This window comes from Geotrypetes seraphini, chromosome 7 (assembly GCF_902459505.1).
Source record: "Geotrypetes seraphini chromosome 7, aGeoSer1.1, whole genome shotgun sequence".
Taxonomy (NCBI): Eukaryota; Metazoa; Chordata; class Amphibia; order Gymnophiona; family Dermophiidae; genus Geotrypetes; species Geotrypetes seraphini.
This window is the reverse complement of record NC_047090.1, coordinates 122,764,225-122,782,058: the sequence shown is the minus strand read 5'-3', so window position 1 is coordinate 122,782,058 and position 17,834 is coordinate 122,764,225. Positions and strand designations below refer to the sequence as shown.

The window sequence follows — 17,834 nt, the reverse complement described above, 5'->3', positions numbered from 1 at the left end:
TTTTTTCTTCTTAGCTATTTCTGGGCAAGAATCCAAAGCTTTACCCGGTATTGTGCTTGGGTTCCAACTGCCGAAATCTCTGTTAAGACTTACTCTAGCCCATCTACACCCTCCCAGCCATTGAAGCCCTCCCCAGCCCATCCTCCACCAAACGGCCATATACAGACACAGACCATGCAAGTCTTTTGTTCATGAACTACCTTTTCCAGCAGAATTAGTTTCTCAAGTATGTTTTTGATCTTTGGATCTGATTTTTTTGCACAGGTGCTGGAAGTTTACAGCCTAGATTTTACCATTCTGTATTGAAAAGTTGGAAATGGTTTTGGGTTCAGGTCCTTTCCAAAATCCACGAAGGAGTAGTGGTAATTGTCTGGCAGCTTGCCAACCAGAAAAACCTTTTTGTCGTCAATCTGGAACCTTTGGGAATTTATTTCCCTTTTCCCCACTGTGTTGGGAGCGTGTGTTCTGCATTGTTGCAGTGGCTTCCTAAGTAGGGTTACCCGACGTCCAGGAAAACCCAGACATGTCCTCTTTTTGGAGGACTGTCTGGGTGACTGAACAGATTAAAAAACCAAACAAACAGCTGTTTTTCTGGGTTTTCAAAGAACGCTGAGCTCGGGGCCATGTCTGGAGGGCTTCCGAGCATGTGCAGATGTGATATACTGATTTCATGTGCATGCTTGCTATGCCATTGCATCAAATTCACGCATGCACGGAGGCCCCTCAAGATGTTGCCCCAAATTGAGGAAAGGGCTGAGCTCGAGGGTTGGGGCTGTGACATTATGGGGCAGGGCTGGGGCTGGGAGCAGAGCCATATGTCCATTTTTGGGATCCACAAAATCTAGTAAACCTATTCCAAAGGCTCTGATAGCTATGAGAAGGGCTCTCTGTCCTTGAGAATGAGAACCTTCCAATGCATGAGTCTCGCATGTAATGCATAATTTTATTTATTTACATTTCTTATACCACTTCTGTTCAAAGCAGTTTACATTCAGGTATTCAAATATTTCTCCCTATCTGTCTTGGCGGGCTCACAATCTAACTACAGTACTTGGGGCAACGGAAGATTAAGTGACTTCCCCAGGGTCATGAGGATCGGCATGGCGACTGAACCTACAACCTCAGGGTGCTGAGACAAGGGTTCTAACCATTAGTCTACTCCTTGTTCCTGTGCTTGGAATGTTTGGTAACACAACATATAAAAGCTGAATTTTATTTTTAAATAAATGGCTAATAATTTGGAAGACATAACTTAGACACTTAGATTGAAAAATGAAAAGTTTGGGTGTGTCAGTTTTGTGTCCAGCCTCAAGAATGCATGACAGAAACTGGCTTTTGTGTTTGTGAATAGAGAATGACACGGGGACAAATTTTTCCCCGGCCCCACGGGAACTCATTTTCCCATCCCAGCGAGTTCTTTTCCTGTCCCTGCCCCGTTCCTGCAAGCTCCGTCCTCATCTGCACGAGCCTCAAACACTTTAAAATCATAAGTAGCAACATTCTAGAGCTCAGATTGTGATGTCATAATGCCTCGTTCCACCAATGCCTAAGCTCCGTCCTCATCTGCACAAGCCTCAAACACTTTAAAATCATAAGTAGCAACATTTTAGAGCTCAGATTGTGATGTCATAATGCCTCATTCCACCAATGCCTAAGCTCCGTCCTCATCTGCACGAGCCTCAAACACTTTAAAATCATAAGTAGCAACATTCTAGAGCTCAGATTGTGATGTCATAATGCCTCGTTCCACCAATGCCTAAGCTCCGTCCTCATCTGCACAAGCCTCAAACACTTTAAAATCATAAGTAGCAACATTTTAGAGCTCAGATTGTGATGTCATAATGCCTCATTCCACCAATGCCTAAGCTCCGTCCTCATCTGCACAAGCCTCAAACACTTTAAAATCATAAGTAGCAACATTCTAGAGCTCAGATTGTGATGTCATAATGCCTCGTTCCACCAATGCCTAAGCTCCGTCCTCATCTGCACAAGCCTCAAACACTTTAAAATCATAAGTAGCAACATTTTAGAGCTCAGATTGTGATGTCATAATGCCTCGTTCCACCAATGCCTAAGCTCCGTCCTCATCTGCACAAGCCTCAAACACTTTAAAATCATAAGTAGCAACATTTTAGAGCTCAGATTGTGATGTCATAATGCCTCATTCCACCAATGCCTAAGCTCCGTCCTCATCTGCACAAGCCTCAAACACTTTAAAATCATAAGTGTTCGAGGCTTGTGCGGTTAAGGCAGAGCTTACAGGAATGGGACAGGATGGGGAAATTTGAGTACCCGTGGGGATGGAGAAAAAAATTGTCCCCGTGTCATTTTCTATTTGTGAAATGCAGAACCAAACTTGCTATTACGCTTACTAGTTTCAAGCACATGAAGCTCTTGTTACGGTTCTCAAAACTTCAGAGTTCTTTTGTGCTGGAGGAATCAAAACTGGAATGGTAGAGGTTCATGTGACATTTCTAGTACTGATCCTGCACTAAAATGACATTTTAAAAGAAAATTCTTCACTCAGAATCTCCTTGCCTTAGACCTTACTTAAACAAGGACAGATATATTTATTTATTTTTTTGTTTTTATATACCACTTATAGCCTAAGATGAATTTGATTTGTGTCCCAGTGTAGATCATCAAATCTCCCCCTCCATGTGCCTTTTTTCAGCCAGACAGAGTGTGAGTACAGGCTAATGAGATCAGGTTTCTTTCTTTTTTTCTAGTACGTCACCATGTTTCGTAAGAAAAAGAAGAAACGTCCCGAGATATCGGCACCACAGAACTTCCAGCATCGGGTTCATACTTCTTATGACAAGAAGGAAGGGAAATTTGTGGGTCTGCCTCCCCAGTGGCAAAATATCTTTTACACATTGAGGCGCCCCAAACCGGTTGTGGATCCTTCTAGAATTACCCCAATGCAACTCAAACCTATGAAGGTAAGAGGCAATTATCATCTTTGGTGTTTGGGAATGTACCATTATGCCTCACTGTGTAAAGAAATATTTACTCTGGGCTACTACTACTTATAATTTCTATATTGCTGCTAGACATATGCAGTGCTGAACATTAAAACAGTCAAGAGACAGCCCCTGCTCAATAGAGGAATTCATACATGTATGTGAAGTGGCGTAGTAAGGAGAGGTGGTCCGCCCCAGGCACCGTTTTGGTGAAGGCACAGGCACTTGTCTTCCTTTCCGTCCTCCCCCCCCCTTACTGCCGTGTGTGTGTACCGCTTCCCTTCCCCTGTACATTTGTAACATTCTTGGCGTGAGCAGCAACCCACAACCTGCTGTCATGCCAGCATTGGCTCTTCCTCTGATGTCACTTCCTGGACCCGCATCTAGGAAGTGACATCAGAGGTAAAGTCAATGCTGGTGCAACAGTAGCTTGGGGGTTGCTGCTCGTGCCAGGAATGGTACAGAGGTATGGGGAAGGGAAGCGGTGCACGCACACGCCAGGAGGGGGCAGGGAAGAAGCGTGTGGAGGTGAGGGGGGGGCGCCACCATCCTCAGCACCTCTCACCCTCGCTACGCCACTGTGTATGTGCAACCTTTCTTTTTAAAGATGCTTTTGACTGCTATAGTTAGGTCACACTTTTTAATTCCAGCCTGTGATCTTTTTTTTTTTTTTTGTATCCCTCCCTATTGTTATATCCCTTACTCGTCTCATTTACTATCATACATTGTATTTCTTCTCCCACTTCCCTTTCGGTCCTGTTTATGTTATGTGATTTGTCTATGTTATTTGTACTGACTCCCCGTATTTGGTGATGTATTATTTTCTTAGATTTGTTCATCGCTTTGTATTAAGATTAAGCGATTCATCAAATTTTAAATAAAACTTGAAACCTATGGACGATTTTAACAATGAAGTCTCATCACTTAGGCATCTATTAGGGAAAGGGTTGTGCACAGGCAAAGGTTTTTCCTGATTTTCAAGTTTGTTTCTTTGGCTTGTTACAGACATTCATTTGAATAAAACATAATTACATTACATTATATTAGTGACTTATATTCCGCCTTTACCTTGCAGTTCTAAGTGGATTACAAAAGAGGTAACCTGGACATTAATTACCAGGAGAGATACAGGGTTAAGTACTGAATATAAGTTAGGAGGTAATAGAGGTACTGCATTAGATTGTCCTGACAAATTTTTTGAACAGCAAGTTTTTTATTTCCTTTTGGAGGGTTTTGTAATCGGGCATTGTTATCAGTAAGTTGGAGAGGTGGTGGTCAGGTTTTGCTGCCTGAGCTGCTAGTAGGCATGTTAGAACTTTTTAACACATACAAATTAACTTTGCATGCATTGGTTAATGTGTATTAAATTGATTTTGTGCATGCCAAGGGCTAGATTCTATAGATGACGCTCAGAAACGGGCATTGGAGAAGACTGTGTGCCCTTTATAGAATCGTGCTTAGCGCCAATTTCTGCACCCTAACTTTGAGCACTAGACTTGCGCCTCATGGAACCTGATGTAAATGCTGGTGCCCAAGTTGAGCACGGAGACCCAATATTCTGTACCAGCACATGCAATGTTATGGTATGCCCCTGACATGCACTTACCTAACGTGACCATTTATTTTTTTCCTCAAAAAGGGACAGGACCCCCCTTCCCACCCCCGGATCCTCCCCTCACTAAATTGAAAATAAAATCATTTTTCCTACCTTTGTTGTCTGGTGATTTCATGAGTCTCTGGTTGCACTTCCTTCTGACTGTGCATCCTTTCTTTCTTTAATTTCTTTGTCTTTCTCCCTGCCCCCTTTCTTTCTTTCTGTCTCCCTGCCTCCCCTTTTTTTCCTGACACTCCTCATGTGCACCCTCCACTGTCCATCTCAAACACTTGCTCACTACAGAGCTGCTTATCTTTCTGGCCATCATGTTTTCCTCTGTTCTATAAAGCTGCAGCATAAAGCAGAACAGAAAACCATTATTGCTGTAATCATCCTTGTTGCGCAGCTCTTAAGACCAGACCTCCTGTGGATCCTTTCTGTCTCCCTGTCCCCCTTTCCTTTCTTTCTGTCTCCCTGCCCCCCCCCCAAGATGCCGACACTGCCGATTTCTCCAAGCCACTGCTGACGCAGCAACAGGCCAGGTGCATGCAGCAGCAACTACACAAGCCTTACCCCCTGATGTCAATTCTGACATCGGAGAGGAAGTTCTGACCCAGCCAGGCAGTGATTGGCTGGCCCGGAACTTCCTCTCCGATGTCAGAATTGACATCGGGGGTGGGGGGAAGGCTTGTGCAGTCGCTGCTGCACGCACCTGATCTGTTGCTGCGTCGGCGAAGCAGGGAGAAGCATTGCCTTTATATCGCCTGTCCCATTGTCCCCATGTGTACTGCCAAGTTCATTAGGTAGTCAGCACTTCACGGCATACAAAGAGACATACACAAGGTAATGCTTATTATAGTAATTTAATCGTTACATAAATTGCATAGTAGTAATATTCAAAACACATATGATTTAGAACAGGGATTGCAAAGTCCCTCCTTGAGGGCCACAATCCAGTCGGATTTTCAGGATTTCTCCAATGAATATGCACTGAAAGCAGTGCATGCACATAAATCTCATGCATATTCATTGGGGAAATCTTGAAAACCCGACTGGATTGCAGCCCTTAAGGAGGTCAATCACAGGACTATCTCTTTACGGCGCACCGATGGATTCCGAGGAAAGTCCCGTGCTTGATCCTTTTATGCTATTTTCACATTACTGGCTACGTGACAAACTATCATGCTTCACTCTGTGCTTCTGCAGCAAACAGCAGGCTTGGACATTCATTAAGCAAAGATAAGATTCCAGCCTACATTCTAGGCCAAGATAAGATTCCAGCCTCTACTAGCCTCCCCACCTCTCTAATGAAGTATCCTGTGATTCACTGTTCATTGTTCATGCTGTTCCTCATGTACACCAAATTCCACAAGCCAGCTTCTGGAAAATGGCTGCACACCATGCATAGCTTCGGGACGCTTTGTCTGAAACGGGACATTTTGGCGTCCCGAAGCTGTGCTTGGGGACAACGGGACAGGTGATCTGAAAATGGGATGGTCCCATTCAAAACGGGATGTATGATCACATTACACATACCCCTCCCATGGTCACAGCCTTTTTGAGTTGCATATGATGGGATTTGGGCACTTTGCACTATAGAATAGTTTTTAGCAAAAGGTGTATGAAAATCCTAATTGGTGCCAATCAACATGGTTGTTAGTGGCTAGTTATTGTTCATTAGCTGCTCTTCAGCCAATTAAATTCTATGCACATCTTGGAATCGCACCATATATAGAATCCAGGGATAAATATTTTTAAGGTGTGCTGATGAACTAACAAAGCCACAACTTTAGAATATATTCATGACTGGCAAAATAGAAAGGCTCTTGACTATCTGTTAGAAATATCCATGCAAAACAGTAATATTCAGTAGAGAATGACATGGGGACAAATTTTTCCCCGTCCCCACAGGAACTCAATTTTCCCGTCCCGCGAGTTTTGTCGCTGTCCCCGTTCCATTCCTGTAAGTTCTGCCTTAACCACACAAGCATCAAATATTTATGACTTTAAAGTGTTGAGGCTTGTGCAGATGAGGACAGAGCTGGCAGGAATGGGGCAGGGACAGGAAAAAAACTCTCTGGGATGGGAAAATGAGTTTCTGCGGGGATGGGGAAAATTTGTCCCCATGTCACTAATTTTTATGTTGGGGCCACTTGGCATTCAAATGTACTGAAGGAGAGCCATTAGGGCGTATTCATCACTTCCAGCCTGCCTTCAAACTTTTTATTGGAGGTGGGTGTTTTCAAATTCTTTCTCTTCTATTGAGAAATGTCCTTCACGCATGTAGCTCTTCCTCCCATCCATTTCCCCCTTTTTGACCTAAGCTTGGATAGAGAAGCAGAGAGTGTTGGGGAAAAAGTCAGAATGTCAATGGGAGCAGCCTTAGAGGTTTCCAGGGGCCACCATTGGCCCCTGGGCCTTGCATTGAAGAACACTGCTGTAGAGTGTTTTGATCTGTTTTTTTTGGAATATTTTAGAAACGCAAGCCTGTGTAAGTCCTAGATAATGTTAGCATGGAATTTGTTCCATCAAGGGCCTATGAAAGTGAGAGAAATATTAGGATCCAGCCAGCAGTGTAGCAAGGGCAGGAGGTGCCTGGCATCATCACACTGTGTGCCCCCACAGCACTCTTTCCTGCCGCACGCCCCAGCAACCTTGTACCTCTTCAAATCTTCACTGGCAATGAGTAGCTTCTCCTACCTGCAGCTCGCAATGGCCTCAGGTCTCCCTCCTTCCTGGTTCAACCTTTCTAATATATTTGGTCAGGTTGTTGTTCAGGTAAGGCAGGAATGCTGGGATACAGCATATGGTATACCTCAGTGATTCCCAAATCTGTTCTGGGGGCTCCCCAGCCAATCAGGCTTTCAGGATATCCACAATGAATATTCATGGGAGAGATTTGCATGCAGATGTCTCTCATGAATATTCATTGTGGATACCCTGAAAACCTGACTGGCTGGGGAGCCCCCAGAACAGGTTTGAGGACCACTGGTGTACCTGAAGATGGAATTCTTGAGAACTCTGAACTCTGGGGTCTGGTTCTGTGAGATATCGCTAGGAAATTAGAAGTGAGAACCTAAAATAACATCCTAATTTCTCTTCTGCTCTAAGTGATGCTCCTTACACTTGTAACTCAAACTGTTTCTCATCCCATATTTGCATAGAGCAGTGGTTCTCAAGTCATTGTTTGGGACACACCCAGCTATCTTGGTTTTCAGAATATGCACTAATGATTTGCCATCAATTTTTGTATGGAACCATACCCAAATTGTTCAAGAACAACATGTCTAATTATTTACCAAATAGATCATTACATTCTGAGACTCAGCTGAAAACAAATGCTAACCTGAAGCTTGTGGAGACTGGTAAAATGACCTTCTGCTGTGCAGGAGTTAAAATATGGAACGCCCTTGTGGGCCAAATACAAAAATGCCGTGAAAAGGGTAGTTCCAGAAAATTTCTCAAGACACAATTATTTGTAGATGCCTTTTTCTAGTCAATAATTCTTTTTAATCTTGTTGATGAATCATTCATGACCCGCTGTATAAGGCTTTGGTGTTATTTTATAAATATGTTCTCTGAGGATTATTTGTTTATTTGTCTAATTATGTTTTTTCTAATTCTATGTACGTAAATTATGTAAACCGTTTAGTTTTAAATAGTATAGAAATTTTTTAAATAAATAAATATGCACAATGATTATGCATGAGATAGATCAGCATGACATGAAAGCAGTGTGTGCAAATCTGTCTTCGGGTTACCAGATTTTACGTATGTAAAATCCAGACCCATAGACTTGCCCAGTTCCACCCATCCACACCCCGCTATGCCCACGCCCCACCCCAACTCACCCTGCTCATCTTAGTCGGGAGGGCATGTACGCATGTGATGTGATGACATCACCACGTTACACCCGCGGATGCGTGGATGCCCCTCCCGACGCGATCTGCTTTTCAAAATCCAGACAAAATGCTGGGTTATGAGAAACCATCTGGACACCCGAACGTGCCCTCTAGAAGGAGGACATGTCCTTGTAAATCTGGACTTCTAGTAACCCTAGATCTGTCTTGTGCATAGTCATTGTGCATAACCTAAAAACCAGACTGGCTCAGTGTGTCCCCAGGACTGGATTGAGAACCATTGATATACAAGTAAGGCGCACAGATGGTAAAATCTGTTTGCTGTGTTTTAAGGTATGAAATTGAAGATGGAAATGGTCTTCACACCCTATTTAACAGGTTCCTCGGGCTGGGTCTTCATGCACTTTCCTTCCAGAGATTGCTTCTCTGCACCATTTTAGAAAGCTGTGGAACCAGTTTCTGCTCTGTGCCTTGAGCAAGTTGGCAACAGAGAGTGGTCCCGATTTTAGGTGGGGTGGAGCAAAGCTGTACAGTAATGCAAAGAGGCAGAGTAGAGATTGTTATTGATTGAAGTTGGCTGGTCATATGATCATCTCAGCTGGGCAGTTTTGCCCTGACCAAACCTACAGCATAACACAATTTGATGAGAGAGGATTTCCTCCTGTGTTGGAAAACAGTTTTCTGATGCAGAATGGGGATCCCCCAAAAAAAAAAGATATCTCCTTGTACACTGAAGCCTAATCAGCAGGAATTCATGAGATGCGATTGCTTCCCATCTGGAGAAGTTTCCTTGGGAAAGATTTTTCTTAGATTTAAGTGTCCTTGATCCAAACACATAATCTGGTTCTGAATAAGTATGGGGAAGGGACACAAAATGGAGAAATTCACATTAACTCTGGTTTTCCTCTGTATCTTTCACAGACTGTAGTGAGGGGCAGCACCACTGAGATCGATGGATATATTTCAGGAATCCTGCAGGACATCCAGAAGCTATCTGTTACTAGCTCCAATACTCTAAGGGGCAAAAGTCCCCTCAGACGAAGGAGAGCCCAGTCCCTTGGACTTCTTGGAGATGAAAAACTCAGCGACCTGCACTTTCAGACCCCTGAACTACTCAAAGCAGACAAATCTGGAAACTACCTCCACAGCAATGGGGAAATTAAAGCAGCCCGAAGACAGACCATGTGGCCTGATTACAAACCACTGGCGGAGGACCAGCCACACTCGAATGGGATGGTGATTAAAGTACTTTCCCTTGATCCTTCAGATTTCCAAGCACCAGAAAACTACGCTAACCAACCAAACCAGCAGCGCATGCCTCTATGTCTTACTATACAGAAGGAGAAAGCTGGTGGGAGCAGTTTTGAGGAGCAAAGAGCTAAATCAGCCCACGAAGGCAGTACGGGGCTGAAGTCCAGGGACAGCAGTCTCACGCGCAAACTGCTGCAAAGTGTGTTTGTCTCCTCCAGTGGTAGAAATGACAGGATGAAGCCACTCCCTGCCCAGGAGATAAAGGTGGGTTTGTTTGTTGTTACAACATATGAACTTGAAATACACAGTTCACTCCATGTACTAGAACAAACCACATTAAACTGCATAAAGGCAAAAGCTAGCTTGGTAGAAGTTGACACCTTTACGGTATCTATGTCTTGTCAGCGGAAGGAAAGGAGGATGCAAAACACTTCCAGACAAGGTTCTCTGCAAACTGTGGTCTGCTTTTGCTTGTGTGCAAATCTTTATTTTGAGATCAATAATGAAAGGCACTTATCTGGATAAAATGAACCATCTGACAATTGCTGGTCTGAAATACAGGTTTCATAGTGTGCATCCATTTAGCACAGGGGTGGGCAACCATGATCCTCGAGGACCACAATCCAGTTGGGTTTTCAAGAGTTTCACAATGAATATGTATGAGATCTATTTGCATACAATGGAAGCAGTACATGCAAATCAATCTCGTGCATGGTTGCCCACCCTTGATTTAGCATCAGCAGAGATGGCCCAAGAGTCTTTGATACCCTAAACAAACCTTTAGTCATGCGTCCTCCCTAAGGGGTGCGTGCTCAGGGCACTACACCTCCAGGTTTCCAGCTTCCCTCCTTCCCCTCCCTACCCCTATGGTTTCCGGCATGTCTTCTCTTACCTTCCCTAGCCTCCAATTTCTAAAAACACAAGTTGTTGTCCGAATCACATAGCAACTATTTCTCTGGCATTTGAAGTTTTGCATTTCTCCTTTGGGTTCCTTGAAACAGACCCTCGAAACATGGTCCATGTCAAGACCTGCTAACACATCTTAAAGCTAAGTGGAGTGGTTTTTCCTCTTATTGCCATTGAGAACAAAGTTAATAATCAATAGAGCACGCAGCCTCACTCACTATTTCGTATATCAAAGTCATGCACAATGATGGGACGGTGGGTTTGGCTATAGGAGCCACAGCTCTTCGTTGGATTACACAAATCTGAGTGTATGTGGAAAAATTGCATTATTTTACATTCTCAACATTCATATTTGACTCGTATATTGAGATGTCTTGGTTCTAGTTATATTTTGGCTCTTTTTTAAGCCAAGAACTGGCCTTAACGACGAGAGTAATAGACACACAAAAGGGGAGTTGTGAGGATAAGATGTCAAGTGATCAGCCAGGAGTGTGGTATTCAAAAGTCACTTAATTGATAAATGGGCCACATTTCTTGTGGCCCATTTATCAATAAAGTGACTTTTGAACACCACACCCCTGGCTGATCACTTGACATCTTATCCTCACAACTCCCCTGCTGTGTGGCCCTATTTTAAAGCAGGCTCTGGGCAAGGGCCCTTTTCACCCAAAAGAAATAGGCTCAACACCAGTGGTCTAAATATCTTGAGAGTCGTCATGCAAATAAAAACCATCTGTTTTAAACAAAGTGTCCTGGCAATGGAAGGAGCATGTGCTGTTCCTGAGGCAATGATCATAATTGGAATATTTTTCTCTGGGGAGTTTTAAGGTAGATAAATCACTTAACCTGCTAGGATAATCACATAAATCTCAGTCCTATCTTTATGTGCTTCATTCTAGACTGAATATTGCATTTAACCAGCTATGTTTTTTATCCAACTGTGTATTGCTGGATATTCAATTACGACCTCTGGAGGTGGCCCAGCAATATCTGGGGATAAAGCTGGTTGAAATTCTCTAGCTCAGCTCTGTACCCCATTGTAGCAGGAGGAAAGCTCCTATGGATGCAGAATATATGTTTATACAGTGTTAACACTGTGACAATGCAGAGTCAGGGGTCAGTATTTTTTTATAGTAGAGTTCCAGGCAACATAATTTAACTCAGATAATTTTTGTTGTTTGTAACCAATGTTGTCAGATATTTTTTTTTTGTATTGCTTGGGAAAATACATATTGCATTCTTTTATTTTTCTTGTGGTGACTGCCTAACTAGTGTTTAGTGTGAAGGGAGCCCCTCCTATCAGAGTATTTTTAGGGGACCTCTCTCTTTTCAATGCCTTAGGCGGTGCCACCTCATCCCTCATCTCAGGCAGCAAATTGCCATGAGTTGCCTGGGGGGGGGGCTAATAGGACATAAGTTATACTGTGGGGGTAAGTGCTGCTTCTGAGGGAGGAAGGCTAGAATAAAGTGCTAAACTGTGGATGGGTCCCAGGAAAAAGTTCTGCCTGTTTGGCGTGGGGAGTGGGCTGTGTTTTGCTATCTCTTTGAATGGTAAGGGGCAGTTTCGTACCATGGTGGGGGGGGGTTCCTCCCCGGGTGCAGACCATAGGTGAGTGCTTCTGGGGTCAGTGTCATGGTCTGGGAATTTCACTGCTCTGCCGGTGTCGGGCCTCCCTCTCTGCTGGGTCCTGCCTTTGCAGAAGCAGGAGGAAGGCCTGACATCGGCAGCAGTGAGTTAAGGCTGCTGATAATGAGAAAACGCTCTGAACAGGGTTCTTACCACCGGGGCCTTTCCTCTGCCGCATCACTGATTATGTGGCAGAGAGAAGCCCTGACGGAGCAGGCTGCAAAAAATCTCATGGTGGGGTGGGGGTCAGTTGGGTCCAGAGGTGCTGCACGGGAGATGCGAGGGAGGGATGGAGAACTGGAGGGGGGGTGGTATTTAAAAAATGATCGGCCCTAGGTGTCACATACCATAGGAGGGGTCTTAAACAACCTGTGCAATCAGAGCCTCAGGCCTCCCTGGTGCATCCCAGGATACACCACGGAAGGGAAAGCCTGCCATTTTGAAGAGGCGAGCCTGCTGGCCGGAGAGAGTAGGCATCCCTCCGGCTAGCCATCATAAGTAAGGTAAGGGGGAGGGGGCAAGGGGTCTTCGGAGGCACGGAGGGTGTTGCATGGTGGTAGGAAGGAGTGGGCATCTCTTCAGCTGCCGTGGTGTGTGTGTGTGTGCTTGACCGGCAGCGGGAGGCAGTGGGCATCTCTCCCACTGCTGTGTGTGTGTGATGGGGAGGGTTGCTTGACTTGTATCCCTCCTGCCGATCTTTGATTTGTTATTTATTTTTTGCATTTATTTTGAGCATGTGCCCATCGCTATCACCAGTGATGGGCACATGCAAATTTTGTAAATCTTTGCTACTCTCCACCAATCTCATTTGTGAGGTTTTTGGAGAATGACTCTCCTTTTCGAAATCACTACAATAACGGCTGCAAAGCAGCCCTTCAGATTTTACTGCAAAGTTTTAAGAATCTAGCTCTGAATGTGCATGAGATAAATGTGCAACTAGGGATTAATTCTCAAAAGGTCGCCTAAAGTGAGACACTAAAATACTGGGGGCGGGGTAAGTGCAAATCCTATATCAGCAATTACTAAACTAAACTATAACTTAGGTTTATAGACCGTGCCATCTTTATAAGAATAAAGCTCGACTCTGTTTACAGTAAATAAAACAGAAAAGAAAAATATAGGGAAGAAAAATTTTACAATTTGGAAAATACCCAAGTTTTTAGATATTTACGAAATGTTTGAAGAGAACCTAGATCTCTCAACCACAGAGGAATATTGTTCCATAATTCAGTTATTTTGAAAGATAAAGATTTCCCCCCAATGTAGAGATTCGAGGGAAGATATTTCAAAAAATTTCAGAGTGGTCATGTAAATATTGAAAAGAATGGGGGACAGAGGTGATCCCTGAGGGACTCCACATAACGGCTTCCAGGGAAGAGACATTGTACCGTTTATGTTAACAGTATAAAATCGAGATCGTAAGAATTTAGAAAACCAGTCTAGGACCGTAAGGTCGAGACCTATCTCAGAGAGTTGATGAATCAGGAGGATATCATGATGAATGGCATCAAAAGTGGCGGGCAGATTGAATTGTAATAGGATTGCAAATTTGTTATTCAAGTGTAATTGCTGGACCTTTGAGATTAAAGAAACCAATAAGGTTTCTGTACTGAAATTTGGCCTAAATCCATGCTGATATGGCAGGAGAATGGAGAATCTCTCCAAATAAGAGGAGAGTTGAGCAGAGATTATAGATTTCATCATTTTATTTAACAATGGAATATTTGCTATAGGTCAATAACTTGGCGGAATAATGTAGGTCCATATTAGAGAATGACACGGGGACAAATTTTCCTGTCCCGTCCCCATGAGTTCTTTTCCTGTCTATACCCCATTCCTGCAAGCTCTGTCCTCATCTGCACAAGCCTCAAACACTTTAAAATCATAAGTGTCTGAGGCTTGTGTTGTTAAGGTAAAGCTTACAGGAATGGGGCAAGGACGTGAACAGTGACAAAACTTGCGGGGATGGAACAAGGAAATTGAGTTTCTGCAGGGACGGGGAAAAAGTTGTCCCCATGTCATTCTCTAGTCCATATTTTAGCGCTTAATTTTAGCCATAAGTACCTAGGCTGTGTCAAAGGCTGGTGCAAATTCTGGCATGTAACTGACAGTATTCTATAACCATAAGGACATATTCTATATATGGGGGCCCACAAAATTGGCACCAACCAAAACGGCGCTTAGCGAGATTCTATAAAAGATATGCACACCTTATAGAATCGCGTTAAGCACCAGTGCGTGTCATAGAACATGACCGACGCACACACAAGTTAGCTGTAGATATTTAGGCCGGGTTTTCCTTGGCTTAAATGAGTGCGCCTGAAACTTATAACTGTGCACATAAATTCTAGGAATGCCCATGATCCGGTTAAATGACACGGTGACAAAATTCATCACCGTTCCCGTCCCCGCGGATAACCGCGGGAAATAATCCCATGTCATTTTCTAGTGTCTATTACTCTATTTCAACCTCGGTCCTTCTACACCAGCATTCTTCAAAGCAAAGCTTGCGGGTCAGTGGTTGTGGCCATCCATACTCTGATTCTTATGTGAGCCAAGGATAATGAAGCCATTGTGACATCACTGATGTGATTGGCTCTTAGGCACTGGTGGAATGAGGCATTATGACATCACAATATCTGCTCTGGATACCAGAGACTGTCATTCTGTAGTGTCTATTTCAACCTCAGTCCTTCTACACCAGCATTCTTCAAAGCAAAGCTTGCGGGTCAGTGGTTGTGCCCAATTATACTCTGATTCTTCCCTCTCTCCTTAAAGAATGACATGAAGATGGTTTCCCGCGGTTATCCGCAGGGACAGGAATGATGATGAATTTTGTCACCATATCATTCTCTAATCCGGTACACCAACAAATCAGCGCAGGACAAATGCGCTCCACCAAATACACACAAGGACATGAGAATTGCGCGCATGAGAATTGCGGCCCATCAGATTTGTCGGTGTACCATCTGGAAGGCCCTGATTTGTTCAAACTCCTTAGGCCCCGTTCCTTGGGAGGGGCTTTAGGCGCCAAGGGACAGGGCCTGAGGAGTTTGAACAAATCCACTAAAAGGATTTCCATAATCATGATTAAAACCTAACCCTAACTCTGTCAAACAGACAAAATAGTATCCTAATTGTCGGGTCACCTCCCATTCAGTGCGCATATTTGTCTGTGTGCGCAAATGTCGGGGCGCAGTTGTCGGTGTGAAATTGTCCTATGCGCATTTGATGGGTCACCTCATATTCGCACACTAGAACGGATGTGCAGCACTTTACAGAATGTGCCTACCAAGTTGTGCGCGTAACTTGTAATTAGTGGTAATTATTGTCAGTTATGAGATGTTAATTGCCAATTGCTAGCACTGATTAGGCTTGTTAAACAATTAAGTTGTTCACGCAAATCACGCCCATGCTCCGCCTGTGCCCACACCCCTTTAGCAGTCGTGCACTACAGAAATTACACGCTAAGGTTAGAGTATCAACTAAAGGCAGTTATGCACATAACTGCAAGCTAGCACCAATTAGTGATTGTTAATGACAACTGCCACCTAATTTAACAATTAAAGGTACACATACAATTGCCATTATTCTATAACCTGTGTTTACAATTTTGAATGCTGTGAAAATGCACATGCAAGATTCTAGAATTAGGGGGATACTGATGCATGCAGACTTAGCTAATGAATATTCATAGTTAATTCTTTCCCCTAAACTTCATGTTTACCATCAGATGAGACCAAGGTACATACTGTACAGTACTGGAACAGTTTATTAGAGAGGGGCCTTTCTGGATCAAAGAGCTCTTTCAGTTTTTGATCTGATTTTTTCAGAATGCTACTGTTTTGCTTTACTAATACAGTAGTTGATTTTCACTCAGGCTGCATTTTTTTTTTTTTCTTACTGTCAATAGTGCAAACTTGTAGAAGTTTTGTTTAAGTCCTGGATAAATCTGGATTCCTTATACATTTTTATGCCATTTATTGAACCATTTTGACATATTTATCCATTTGCATTTGAGATATTTATCCATTTGCAAGTAAGGAATTGCGAAAAAACCATTACTTACATGGGATAAGCATGTGGGTTCACTTCGTGGAAGTGCTTAGGGGGGAGGGTCCTTAGAGTGGGCAGACTTGTTGGGCCAGTGGCCCTTTTCTGTCGTCATATTCTATGTTTCTACACACATTCTTCTGACCTACAGTGGAAATAACCTTCTGACTTCTTGAAGTCCTGGAAATTCTGCATCCTTTATTAAGGAGATGGAAGGGCTTAGAAAGCATGGCATGCAGAGCTAACTTTACCCTCTACTATTTATCTCTCAAAATGCTGCTTTGATCGACATTTTTCTTTGACTAAGCTGTGGGGGATCTGATCTTCTCTAAAGCTGCCTGTCTTATAGCACTGGCCAATTTTCTGGCTGCTTTGTTTGGTGCTGAAATGTTGGAATGAATCAGAAAAGATAACTGAATCTGTGAATGACAATAGTGTGACCACTGGGAAAGTGTCTGCTAGTTATTCATAAGAACTGAAATTATTCACATATAAAATTGTTAATTTACGGTCTTTAGCTTTACAATATATTTTGCAAAAATCAGAATCTAAACTGTTTGATATCTTAATGGGTATTTTATTTTTGTATTTATTTATTTCGATTTCTATCCCGTTCTCCCAGAAGCTCAGAATGGGTTACAAGTAGACATTCATAATCGTTTGAAAACAGACTAGTCATGACAACAAATAGGTTACAGTAGACAATAACAGAGCTTATTCTAGAGACCAGACTGGTCATACCAAAGAGTGCTAGGAAAATTATATTGTGCCTGGTCGAATGCTGTTAAGAATGCTGTTAAGTTTTTAATGGTCCAATTGGCAGAAGAGGAAGGTCATTAGTGAGTCTAGCAACCTGATCTGTGTGGGTAGTCGGTTCCATAGCTGAGGTAGGAAATGGCTGTAGGATCGTTTGTACGCTGTACTCATTCGGAGGGCTCTCCCTGTGGGAATGCTGAGTCTTTGTTCCTGCTTTGGAGCAGAAGGGGTGGTTAGGGGTGTATAGGCTTAGCTTGGATGCTATGTAGGCTGGGTTTTTTTGGGTAGAGTCTCTTGTGTGTCATGACCAGGGCTTTGAAGATACATCGCTTTTTGACTGGTAACCAGTGAGCTGCATAGAGCGCTGGAGTAATGGGGTCATGGTAGCTGAGGTTGTATAGGAGTCGAATTGCAGAGTTCTGGACTTTTGGAAGGCATTTTAGATCTCTTGCAGTAGTCTAGTCTAGAGAGTACGTAGGCATATAGCAGTTGGGCTAAGTCTGTTTCTGGGAGGTAGGGTTTGATCCTTCGCTGTTGGCATAGGTAGTAAAAAGATGTGGAAACTACCTGCGAGACATGGGCGGAGAGGGTCTAATTCTAAGACTTCGTGCCTGGTCTTTTGCTGTTAAGGTGGTGGATTCCCAGGATAGTGTCGGACGGATAAAAGTAGTGTTCTTTTTCTTGATCCAGAGTAGTTCAGTCTTTGCAACAAATATTAGCAAATTGGAAAAATAGTTCAGATTTGACTGAATGTGCCTGGTCGAATGCTGTTAAGAAAATATGAAGAACTAGCTTCTGTTAAAATGCATACTATAACAAATTTC

The 17,834-nt window shown here is 43.3% G+C and overlaps 1 protein-coding gene across 4 annotated transcripts in view; it reads left to right on the top strand.

Moving 5' to 3' along the window:
* The window catches only part of PAK6 (p21 (RAC1) activated kinase 6), a 74,452-nt gene that overhangs the window by 23,356 nt on the left and 33,262 nt on the right, over positions 1-17,834 (top strand). For 3 of the 4 annotated variants that reach the window (XM_033952335.1, XM_033952333.1, XM_033952332.1), the window contains 2 exons: positions 2,730-2,942; positions 9,339-9,932. In XM_033952335.1, the coding sequence (XP_033808226.1) occupies positions 2,739-2,942; positions 9,339-9,932 (798 nt within the window). In that variant the 5' untranslated portion in view covers positions 2,730-2,738. Of the gene's footprint in view, positions 1-2,709; positions 2,943-9,338; positions 9,933-17,834 lie in introns of all 4 variants that reach the window. The other variant, XM_033952334.1, reaches the window with a different exon arrangement.